We start from the raw sequence: 12,891 nt of genomic DNA, 5'->3' as shown, positions 1-12,891 counted from the left end.
TTAGAAAAATGAAAGTGACCACGACAGTTTAGCGTGATGGAATTTACTTGCAACGTGTTCACGCACTGATCAAGAGCACCGATCCGAAGAAAGATGGACAAAAGCAAAATCCAATTATAGTTTTAAAATGCTAACTGACGTGCTGGATGGTAAAATTCTGAGTAATTCCGGGTAGTGCACAAACGCCCAAAGTCTTCAAACCATTTACCTAAATGTGGATATTTCTCTTCGAATGTGTTTGTGTGTGTGTACTCTCGTCAGTAATTATTCTGGAGAACAATCATTTTCTTGTTTGTGACGAGTTAAAATTTGTTTACACACAATAATGATAAGGAGCAAAGGTCGAACGATCTAGAAACAGATTTTTTAAGGAAATTGAATTGCAAAGATCTAATCAATGATTTTGCTGCCACTAAGTGCAGACGAGTTTTGTAACGCATTGTGAAACAATTAATATATATTGTATGAGAATAAACCTGTAGTTAAACTAGTTAAATAACTAAAATATTAAATAGTTTTAAATGTGCAATTATCCTTGAAATCAATATAACAAACTAGCTGCTATTTTAGTTTACTAAATAAAGTAAATTCATTATGTAGTCTGTGATGGGGACTGAGAAAGGAGCGGCTGGACTTACCACATGGCCTGGGGCCTAGGGCGGCCAAGACTGCATATCCGCCACTGATTCATGTTGTTTTCAAACATATTATATTTATAGAAGCAGAGGAAGACCGAGAAAAACATGGCACGATCAGGTATGCCAAATACTTGAAAGTGGTCAGGTTAGGTGTCGTAACAATCGGCGGGTATGTATGAGGAGATGCATGAACGTGGAAGAGGCGAAGAATGTTTGCAAGGACAGAGTGGTGTGGCGCTCTATTCTCTCTGCCTACCCCTGCGGAGAAGCGGCGTGATGTTTTTTTAGTTTCATATTTTAAGATAAACTTATCACTGTGACCTTAATATAGTCTTGAACCTGAACGTACTTACCTACTCAATATCTCATTTCGGAAGCAAAATCGTTAATTCGAGGTTGAGATAAACAAAATATATGTAACTTGTGTAGATGTGAATTCAGCATCATGAATTTGCAGTTTATTATCTCTAGGCTTTCTGGCTGAATACAAAAACAATAGCTTTTTGAAAGAAACGAGAGACTTCCCTCGATACCAACATCATCCATCGAGATTTTTTTGTTATATTCGTTTCAATATATACCTATCTTAATGTCTTTCCCAATTAATATGCATTCATTTGGCAATTGCATTTATATTTATGAAACAAATATATCCATGTATGTTAAAATCATGTAACAGCTGATAATTGAAATATCTCAAAGTGTTAATTTTGTAACCGGTCTTATAAAATAAATATATTTACAACATAATATAAGAGTTTCTGCTTCGTAAAAAAGCTTCTTTACATCTCACCAATAGATGTCTCTAGTGAAGTTCTAGTGATTCAAGAACAAGGTTTCTAAATTGGTTCATATATATAGAACTTCCAAGAATTTGAGTAGTGTGATTGTCAATAATGGGTAGAATTGGTGAATGTTACACGTGTGTAAAGTGGCCACTTAAATCAGCCGATGACGGTCGTCAGCCCCGTAAATGCCCAGACTTCCATATTCTTCTTCATCTTTGATGAGATGTCAAAAAATAATATGGAAATAAATATATACATATACAATAAATGCGTTAATGTAACGAAATATAAAGCAATGTAATATGTCAACATTTATTTTGTAGACAAACAGAATTTAGAATTTAAATGAATTTTGAATTAACGAGGTATTCTTATCTCAGGATGTTTGTATTTTTCGTTTTGTGAATTAGTCTCTGTCTCCAGTTATCTGTGAGTCTAGGCGAGTGGAATAATTAATACACAGATTATATAGTAAATATTACTGAGAAGTGTACATATTATTTGTCAAAGTTATACAACAAATCTGCCAAAAGTACCTAAGTAAGTACATCTACCTAATACAAACAGACTGGTGCTTTATGTTTCTGGATATCAAAAAGCTTGATAGATGTTTTCATAATTTTAAATCAACCAAGATTTTTTTTATTGAATTATACTAACTTGCACTTGTTGGATAAAATGCTCACCTCTATGATATACCTTATGATTTGATATCTATGATATTTTTTTATACGAAAAATCTTAATTTTGGAATATTAAAATTTTTCCCATTTTTAAACTACATTTTCATATGGTGTACAAAATACATATCACTGGTGCACGTAGAATTTTTTAGCACCGTAAGGGGAAGGTTAAAATCACATGGGTTAATTTAATTTATTTTTAATGTTTTGACACTCGTGCATATTTTAATAATGGAATTTTAAATTCCTGTCTGTAGGTTCTTCCGTATGCAACGGGGACAGCGGTGGAGGGTTCATAATGCCTCGCTTGGAGCCAGACAGTAAGATCTCCTGGTTCTTACGTGGAATAGTGTCCATGAGTGTGAAACGCATGGATAAGAATGTGTGTGACCCAAATCATTTTGCTATATTTACTGATGCTGCTCAATATCGCAACTTTATTCAAGAACATCGATTTTAATCTCTTTTTCATATTTGAAATAGTGCATCAAAAAAATAACAACAGCTAAACTGCGAACAAAAGGCTTATTATTGTAAGTAAAACATACTTTAAGAGGTGAAATGTAGAAAAACTAATATTAAAAAAAACACATCTTTTCCATTGAAAATATACTAAATAAATAAACATACAAATAAACATTTTTTACAAGAATTATTTTATTTTCTAGTAATAAATAATTATAAAAAGAGTTGTATAAATGCAAACAGAAACTTGAAATTAAAGTATCAAAAATAATAAATGCATCCCTCAGACAATTTTTTTTTAAGAGATTTAAAACCATTTCAGAACGAAATTCATTTTAATGTTCCATATTCACTATTTTACTTACATATTTACCAGGATAGAAAAAGTGACATTTATTTTTGATAAAAATGTATTTTTTCTTAAATTTTATCTTTGTGAAGTGAAATGTTTTATTGTTAAGTTTTTGAACCTGTTATTTGAAACGTGTTCGCTCCAAATGACATCAATTTAAATGAGTCACTTAACCACGATATACCCTGTTCTGTATGATTACTCAATAAATAAATAAAAAAATTCAAACAGCATTTCTTCAGTATAAGTAATTCATTATTAACAAAAGAAAAAGTCAAATGAGCTGACAAACAAGTGAAAGCACACCAATTTTCTGTGAATGTTCTTAAATTTGATCAAGTAATAGATACATCGATAACAAGCGATTGTTTAGTCATAATACAATATTGTCACAAAGTACATATTCATTCATAGTACATGAAGATTGTTAAAATAGATCATAAAAGTAGTCCAGGCCTTGTCCGAGTTCCCATATTGCGATTCCCGTTCCTAATTCTGATGCCAGATCAATTCTTCGCTGTATGGAATACAATGTTGGATAGAATATTATTTTCTTTCCTTGTGGAGTCCTTAAAGTAAACATTGAAAAATTATTACAATATGACCTCAAAGATTTGATCCTTATGTAATTCATATAAATTATAACAGACTTTCATTTTACTGCATATGGCTTAGCCAGGATATTTCCAACAATACACATATCGCTCACTCCTTTCAAGAACGTCATAAATCAAAAATCGTCAATTTTCAGTTATGCATGTTTTCGGGATGCCCAGAAAATTTACTATATCCCAGGAAAAGAGGCATATTTTTAACTTAATATTTACCAGCTACAGGGCAGAAAGTGTTGTTTTTGCATTTTGAAGAAAAGGTTTTGTTTAATTATTCTTTGAAATATACCAAATATTTTTCAAATAGAGAAAAAACCTTCAGGTTTTACCTAAAAAGATATGCTGCACAGGAGAAAGTTCAATAAGTGGCTTGATATTTATTTTGAATAAATTGTATTATATTTTAAAACTTTAAAAACGTTCTCCTGAAAAATCAAGTTTTTTGATTTATGACGTTCTTGAAAGGAGTGAGCGATATTTACATACATATACATATCACCCCGCATTATTAGTAAAATAAGTTTAAAATTGGTTTAGGAGAAATTAAGAGTATTTAATAATGTGTAGAATACACGCATTTCATCATTTTTCAAAAATGCGTGTATAAGTTTATACTTTTAAAAAGTATTTAAATGCAGTGTTGTGTATTTTCTTTTCAGTAATACATAGAACAAGTCACTGTAAATTTTGAAAAATATATGCATCTTTGATGCATCCAATATATATTTTTTAAAATCTAAGAAACTAAGTAATATATACACATCCTATAAATATTGTATTGAATAATATGAAATAGGCTAACTTACTTTATGTCAATAAAGTTCTCGACACTTTTGTCATCGTATTTCATATTTCCCTTGGTAGTTTTTAAAAGGTCGATAAACTCGTGCCCTACGACGGGACCTCCTCCCGTGGGAGAGTAAGCGTTGCCGTAGAAGTTGAGTCCCAGTAAAATCTTTCCTCTCTTTTCTTTATCTTCATCATCTGGCACCAGATCCAAGACACACTTCCTCATCCAATCCAGTGGAGCATTAGGACCTGAATATAACCACTTTGATTACTACAATTTGAGTAAGAAACTGATTATCGTATATACGTTAACCTTCCAGCGGGCACGTTGCCATAAAATTTATGACAAATGCACCTTATCGCTTCCTCCACCCTTACCACTTAATTGCAAGCATCGAGCTCCGAGCTATTCCAGGGTCAGTGTCTCTCTAAACTGCAGACGTACCTAGTATGCTAACAAGTTTCTATTTTTCATTGAAATTTGGAAATTTCTTTTGAGCTTAAATTTTAAAAATTGCTTTTTTCATATGGAAATAAACTATTTTTCCTATTTATTTTTCATTTACATCGTGTCCTAAAATACATTCAGCTATAGCTAAATGTATTTTTTATTTATTTTAGACGTGTTTTAACAGGAAAACATGTCGGACCAACTGAAGAGAGGAGAAAACAATGGAAGAATTTTTAATTGGAAAAAATAAATTTACACGATGGTGAAAAGACATACCGCTCACTCCTTTCAAGAACGTCGTAAATCAGAAATCGTCAATTTTCAGTTGTGCATATTTTCGGAATGCCCAGAAAATGTACTAGATCCCAGCAAAAGAGGCATATTTTTAACTTAATATTTACCCGTTACGGGGCAGAAAGTGTTGTTTTTGAATTTTTAAGAAAAGGTATTGTTTAATTAATTTAAATATTCGTCAAATGGAGAAAAAACCTTCAGGTTTTACCTAAAAAGATCTGTTGCACAGTAAAAAGTTCAATAAGTGGCTTGATATTTATTTTTAATATATTTTATTATATTTTTAAACTTTAAAAACATTCTCTTGAAAAATCAAGTTTTTTGATTTATGACATTCTTGAAAGGAGTGAGCGATATATGTTTATATTTTTAAGTACATTTATCATTTTTTATTACATATCAGCACTTTCATAACATTTATATAAAGAAAACCCAATTTACATACAGAAAACTTAATGACATAAAATTTATGACACGCGCCCGCCCAAGAAAAATTTCTCAAAATTTAAGGGTAATGCTAAAATACGAAGTAAATCGAGGTTTATCTGGGTTAACCTTAACATTACCCAATTCTGTTGGGTACAACGAATTGGGTAATGCTAAATCGAGCACTGACAAAAATAAAATTGAATTCGCAGGTTGCACGTGCACACCTAGGTCTACCCAATGCACATTGGATATCATTTTCTGCAGTCCATTTTCGCAAATTGCTTTGTAAAAAAAGTAGAGTTAATTAAAATGAATAATATTACCTGGTCTTTGGGGATTGGAGAAATCATAAGTCATGACAGAAAAGGCCGTAACGTAAGGATGAAGAGCATCAAATTGTTTAATCAAATCATCATTCTGATTTCCACGAGACGGAGGCATCACCAAGATGAAATCTAGTAATACTTCAGCTGTTGCCAAACCTTTAAATAGAGCGCATATTTTATAATAACCCCTAATTTTATTATTATTATTTTTTGACATCTCATCAAAGGTGAAGAAGAATATGGAAGTCTGGGAATTCTACATCTATGAAATGTCAGTCTACGACCGTCATAGGCTGGTTTAAGTGATCACTTTATACACGTTTAACATTCACCAATTCTACCCATTATTGACAATCACACTACTCAAATACTTGGAAGTTCTATATATGTGAACCAATTTTGAAACATTGCTCTTGAATCATTAGAACTTCACTAGAGACATCTTTTGCTGAGATGAAAAGAAGCTTTTTATTGAGCAGAAATTCTTTTATTAGTATGTGAGGTCCGAATCCTGGATTATAATCAGACTTCCATATTCTTCTTCATCTTTGATGAGATGTCAAAAAATAATTTGAAAAATAACTCCTATAATGGATCCTTGTCAGACGGGAGAAATATCTAATTTAACATACTCAACCTATAAAGGATTGTATTAGATTGATTATGTGTTTATAACAGCCGATAAAATTAATATTTTCATTCATCATTTTCTTTTGGAAAATTCGCCTTCGAAAAAACGTTATTTTCGTAGTTGGCAATGAATGACGTCACAGAAACAATGGCGGCTCTATTTGTTGATGTCTATGGTCCACCCTCCCACCCCCCCCCCCTTTCCCTCATATTTGTATAACACAAATGGTAGTGTAGTGGTAAACAAACAATCCATACTACTACTATTACAGCTTTATATACCATAGACAATAAACCGTATGACGTCATAAAACGTTCCGTGATGTAAATTTGATGATGTATGCGAACGCACGTTTTTCGTTTGATTCAAATATCTAAAGTTTAAACTTTAATATCTCCCTTAGTTCCCTACAGATTTCAATAAGAATGTTATCGATAGTCTTGTAATTTTTCATATTAATTTATTAGCTAATTATCCAACATCGTGACATAAGCCTATTGGAGATAATCCAGATTTGTTTGAACAAGTATTTGGACACACTCAAAATGTTGTAAATACCTAATTTAATTATTTCAGTAACACTAAAGAATGAATTATTACAAATAAGGATAAAATTTTAGGTTTACCAAGATATTTAATAAAATCAACTATAATTTCATAGTTGATCCGTCCTGATATTTGCGACAATATTTCCATAACAATTCCATCAAACTTCCATTGTTTACAAAGCCTTTTGATTGTGTTAACGAGTGCAACCCTTTCCTCTCTCGGACCAGTCAAAAGTTGAGAGAAATCCTGGCCAGACCAGCCTTCAAACAGGAATCGAGGTAGAACTGGAAATTAAAAATTTAATTAAATTTCACTAAGTGATCAAATATCAGATGCGATTTCTCTCTGAGTTTGAGAGGTGCTGTAAGTATCTTCCGTATCAGAGTAATCATTTTTAGAATTTATTATGAAGTTGGATTTAGAAATGCTCCTATCTAACTACATAACGGAACTGCGTATCCCCTTTTTACCCTTGCCACTATATCCTAATATTGATCAAAAATATCTTCTTCTTCTTCCTCAAACCCTTATCCACACCTAATGGTGCATAGGGCACTGCATCAGATAAATGCAGTGTTATCTTGATTGTTAACACATGAAGGAAAGGTGATCAGCGCTCCGTTTCAGGTAGCAGTCCAGGGTAATATTGAGTAAAAATATCACTTATATTTATTTGACCTTCCCCTTGGAATCGAACCCGAGACCTCCAGAACGGTAGCCGAGCATGCTGACACTATGGAGGCGGACAGTTAAAAATACACCTAAACAATTATTTTTTAATAAGTAAAGCAAGACATGTCCCAAGGAAACCTTATTTTCCTACTTGCTGGTAATATTGGTCCCCGTTTTGAGATGAATCTCTTCAATTAATTTCATATATCTAAAGAAAAAATATTTAACATGTAATTCCACATAGTTTTTTTATGCTTTGTATGTAGTTATAACTATGTTTTTTTCCCATTATATACAATGTCGGACTTAAATTGGTTCACTTGACTAAGTGGCTAGGCCTTTGCTTACAAGAGGAGAATATGTTATAATTTATTATGTCTTTTATAATTTACTCTCACGTATTTCCATTCCTTGTCAGTAAGTGACACGGTGTTAAATCTATTGCTGATTATATCAACAGCTCCTACATAAAGTACTCTTTTTGCAAATCCGTTTTTTTACAGGAGACAGCTTAGAAGATTTTTTCGAGGTATTTATTTTATTAATTAACGATTTTATCTGAAATTCTAAACTAGAATTATACATTCAAATACACGATAAAATAATGTATTAAATCGTTTTAAAACTTTATGCTTTGTCAAAATTAAGTAGTTAGCGTTTTAGGAGTTCAGTTTATTTCAAAAATTCGATGTATATAGCGTCTTATACGCCTGAAAACTAGGCGTAATTTATTTTATATATATTTTTTTTGTTTGTTTATATTTGTAGATAATGGTCAGTTGATAAACAACTCCAAATATCTCAAAATTGACAAAAATGTAGTTAGAGCACTTTACGTAGGGCACGTCGATATATAACATGTGTAATTTGAAATTTTTGTGTAACAATCCATTACAAATAGGTAATTTTTATTAAGATTAGGTACAATGGTTTGACTAAATAAAGCTCCAATAGTATGATAGTTGAAATTCATGTCATAAAAAAAAATACATGCCACTCTTAAAAAACTCTTGGGTAATAAATTATATTTACTACCCATATTTGGCAATCAAACATTTCAATAAACTCCATAAAGAAATAAAAAAAATAGATTATATAAAAATACTTAAGAAAAAAATTAAAGCTCTGTACATTTAAATCTTGAAAAAATATATAAAAAAATACTATTATATCTTTTATTATTTAACATTAAACCACAAGTGTAAGTCCCTCTCCAAGCACAAGAGCACAGTCTCTTTTATGGAGAGTCACAGCGAATCGAAATATAAAAGTTCTCCATATGTATAAATGATTCAAATGTATTATGTTATAAATAAAAATGTTAATATATTAAATGAATAAAAATAAAAATAAAATCTCTATTGTCAGACCCGACTTATTGACTGAAAATAATAAAATTTAATGAGATTTTTTTTTTCATTAATTAATTCAGCAGTCACTTTGTTGTAATATTTATCCATTTTTAAATTAAGTTTTATTTGGTAAATACCACTATACCCTAAAATCTATTATGACTAGGGTTTCAATGCATTCCGTGTCATTTTCAAACACAGGTGTTCAAAATGATGAGGAATGTATCGACACAATAGATTTCAGTAAATTATAGTAAAGATGATTCCAATATTACCATTTAACCTTTTAAACGCGTTAACTTTGTTCCTAAGAGACGCTCGTGCGCGGCTGTATTTCGCCGTTTTTTAAATGATTACTTTTATCATGTATTTAGTTATGAAACGATTTATTTTCCTAAACAAAAACGTTCAATGGGATTCATTGTGCCTTTTTGGTACTCTATAATACACGTGTGTCACATTATTCTTGAAATATATCGTAATATAAACAAATTAGATCGTAACATAAATAAATCAAAGCACGCATCGTGTGTCACTCTTACCCACTGGCGATGCGTAGCGTCGAGAGTGAGACAGATATAGGGCATGATTATGGCGCGGACTAATTACCGACCGCAAGAAAAATCAGGGATCTGTTGTTTTATTTATCCTTGTGATGTTACAAATTATTAGTCAGATATTTCAACAGATGTCATAAGGCCGAGGATTGACGAATTATTTTATCCAAAGTTCCACACCATGAAAAAATCCCTCCAAGTTGAACTGAGGTTCGAAACTTGGAGCAAAGTGAAAACACAAACGCTTATGTCAGCCGTGTATGGGGCATGTCTTGTTAAAACACATACGCTTATGCGAGCCGCGTGGATCCGGTTAATACATTCTTTACAAAACTGGTGCGTTTGATGACATGCTTTTCATTTTGCCATAATTGATCACATTATGAATTTTCTGTTATTTTTTTTTTTTACTCAAAGGTTACATGGTACGGATTGGGTTATTTGATGGTATCTACTATTTTGTTGCGCGTATATAATACATTTGTAGAGATAGGATGATTTACGTCACTTAATATAGCAGCATTATTTAATTTAAATTCAAATGGAGTAAGTAATTTATACCTTTTAGTCGGTTGCTGGCCCCATTTTGTTTGATAGTTTTGATCCAAGCATGGTCCACGTCGTGTAATCCAATTACTTGATATTCTTCTTTTCCCTGGCGCTTCACTTGCAACCACACCGGTGATATATACGCAAACTTAGGCGCCCACAATTTGGAAACACTGTAACCGCGGTTGTTCCACTGCAAACACAAACATTATCCTACAAGTCCTTTTTACTTAAAATAGAGGTATGGCGGGTTATTCCTTCAATAAAAAAGAAACTTAAAACTGCAACAATCGGTTACTGATACCAACAGTTAACAATGCTGACAGAAAGTTAAATAATTATCACAAAAAATATATATGTATATAAAAAAAAATTACTTTAATATGCTACATAAGCAGACATTCAAAAAGAAGACCTTGCCTTCAAGTAATTTCATCCATTCGAACCCTTATCCGCACCCCAATGGTGCATAGGGCACGGCATCATATAAACGCAGTGTTGTCTTGATCGTTAACACACGAAGAAGGTGATCAGCCCTCCACTTCGGGTACCAATCCAGGGTAATATTGAATAGTGTGAGAAAATCACTTATATTTATTAGACCCCCCTCCGGGAATCGAAACCGGGACCTCCAGAATGGTAGCCGAGCGTGCTGACCATTACACTACTGAGGCGGACAAGTAATTTACAGTAAATATATCAAGATTACAATCAAATGTAAGATTTACAAAAATGTATTACGAGAGATATTCTTCAAGAGAAAATTATATGTTTGCATTTACTTTTGTGATAATAAGAGAAAAACATTTTATGAATTTTTGTTAAAATATTGTACACCTTATATGGCAGTTTATTTGTAATAGTATAAATACAGTGAAACCTCTAATCTATCGTTCCTCAAATAATCGTTTTCCCGGATGTGTCGTTTATTCCTTCTACCCTGAATGCATTTCATACAAAAATAGATCGCATTGATCGTTTCTCTATCACCATTTTACCGCATTCATTGTTAGAATTACGCTGCATATTTGATATATTTTGGCTGTTTTTTTTACATTCTCCTCAATGTTGTTACATTCGATGACAATATTCCAATGCGTGGGATAGAAACTATAGAAAGCCTATGTGACGCAAGGTTGACGGATACAGCAGGAGAGGTCAATATTGATGAAGAGGAGCTGCTGCCTGTACTTTTATTTTCAGAAGCATGCACACTCTTTGAAAGATTGAAAACTTTCTTCTACGCACAATGCCGAAAAAAAATATTTGCAAAGATGAAAACATACTGTTGACTTAAAAACAAATGTCGATCACAGATTATTTAAAATAAAAAATAAACTTGATATTTTTTGGTTCTGTTCAACTTTGTATATTATTAAATATAAATACATTTATTTACATCTAAACGTTGTATTCCTTTTTAGAATTTGAACCTACCAATGGTTATTCAGATTGGGAGGACGGTATCTTCACTAGATAGCATCTCCTTGTGCATAAACTTCTTAATCCCGCTTTCATTGTTTTCCCACATTCATAGTTAATTTCAATAGGTCCCTTTAAAAACGATAGATAGAGGTTTCACTGTGTATCATTTATAATTAATTGGTTAATCACATAAAATAATACTCACAGGTGTGACGTATCCTAACACTGAACCATTAAAGTATCTTCTGCTGGTATCAGAATGGAAAGTTTGATAATTCGATACAATATCTTTAACAGCAGGTTCTTCTACTACCAAATTCCTTTCAATAACTGACGAATTCACTGGACCTTTTCGCTCTTTATAAGCCGCTTTTATTTTGGAAGATTTTCCGGGCTTTGATGGGGCTATGGTAGCGCTCGAAATGTTAATATATAAAAACAGAAATACGCAAATAACTAAGTATAATTTCATTTTTAAAATTAAGAACTAATATGAATGAAAAATTTGCAACTAAGATTTAATTACATAAATTTCGCTTTATTATTGTATCGAGAAACCGGCAGCAACGCCGCGAAAACACACGAAATATCGCGAAGAAAATGTATCTGGAAAATTTTCAGACAACTTGACAATAATAAACTGTCAAAATAGGGAAGGCTAGAAGCGATACAAACACTACGACATACCAAAACAACAGTTTTTAGTTAGGTACTTATACGAATAATATTATGTGCACGATATTTTTTGATTCTGTCAAAAAGAAAGGGTTTACCGGACGCTTACCCCTTGTATCCTAAAATTAATTAAAAATCATAAATTTCGATAATACATTACCGGCGCTCAGAACAAAAATAAGCTCAGTGCTAAAGTATTAACCATTTCGCTCACTCCTTTCAAGAACGTCATAAATAAAAAAAACTTGATTTTTCAGGAGAACGTTTTTAAAGTTTATAAATATAATACAATGTATTAAAAATAAATATCAAGACTGAACTTACTGAACTTTTTACTGTGCAACAGATCTTTTTAAGTAAAACCTGAAGTTTTTTATCCATTTGAAAAATATTAAGTTTATTTTAAAAAATACTTAAACAACACCTTTTCTTCAAAATGCAAAAACAACACTTTCTGCCCTGTAGCGGGTAAATATTAAGTAAAAAACATGCCTCTTTTGCTGGGATACAGTACATTTTCTGGGCATTCTGAAAACATACACAACTGAAAATTGACGATTTTTGATTTATGACGTTCTTGAAAGGAGTGAGCGATTTGATAACCAAGACTTTTGGGGTTTCTATCCCAGAAAAACAAAATCATTTCCAAGTTTCA

General features: G+C 31.9%; 1 protein-coding gene across 1 annotated transcript; it reads right to left on the bottom strand.

Moving 5' to 3' along the window:
* Positions 1 to 2,853: 2,853 nt before the first annotated feature.
* On the bottom strand, positions 2,854 to 12,198 carry LOC148304306 (chitinase domain-containing protein 1-like). The gene is made up of 6 exons (XM_088268534.1): positions 11,767 to 12,198; positions 10,149 to 10,329; positions 7,084 to 7,290; positions 5,824 to 5,982; positions 4,344 to 4,575; positions 2,854 to 3,495 (listed from the first exon to the last, which is right to left on the bottom strand). The coding sequence occupies exons 1-6, from the start codon at positions 12,031 to 12,033 to the stop codon at positions 3,354 to 3,356; spliced, it is 1,188 nt and encodes a 395-aa protein (XP_088124660.1). The 5' UTR covers positions 12,034 to 12,198; the 3' UTR covers positions 2,854 to 3,353.
* Positions 12,199 to 12,891: the final 693 nt, after the last annotated feature.

Source organism: Brachycentrus maculatus, unplaced genomic scaffold (assembly GCF_059751285.1).
Source record: "Brachycentrus maculatus isolate JH-2025_06_01 unplaced genomic scaffold, ASM5975128v1 h1tg000326l, whole genome shotgun sequence".
In the NCBI taxonomy this organism is placed as follows: domain Eukaryota; kingdom Metazoa; phylum Arthropoda; class Insecta; order Trichoptera; family Brachycentridae; genus Brachycentrus; species Brachycentrus maculatus.
This window is presented reverse-complemented; position numbering and strand designations above follow the sequence as displayed.

Coding starts and splice junctions, on each gene's coding strand:
- LOC148304306 (XM_088268534.1), bottom strand. CDS start 12,033: ATGAAATTATACTTAGTTATTTGCGTATTTCTGTTTTTATATATTAAC. Junction 5,983..7,083: donor TGATTTTATTAAATATCTTG/GTAAACCTAAAA, acceptor CTCTATTTAAAG/GTTTGGCAACAGCTGAAGTA. Junction 3,496..4,343: donor GAGAACTTTATTGACATAAA/GTAAGTTAGCCT, acceptor GTTTACTTTAAG/GACTCCACAAGGAAAGAAAA.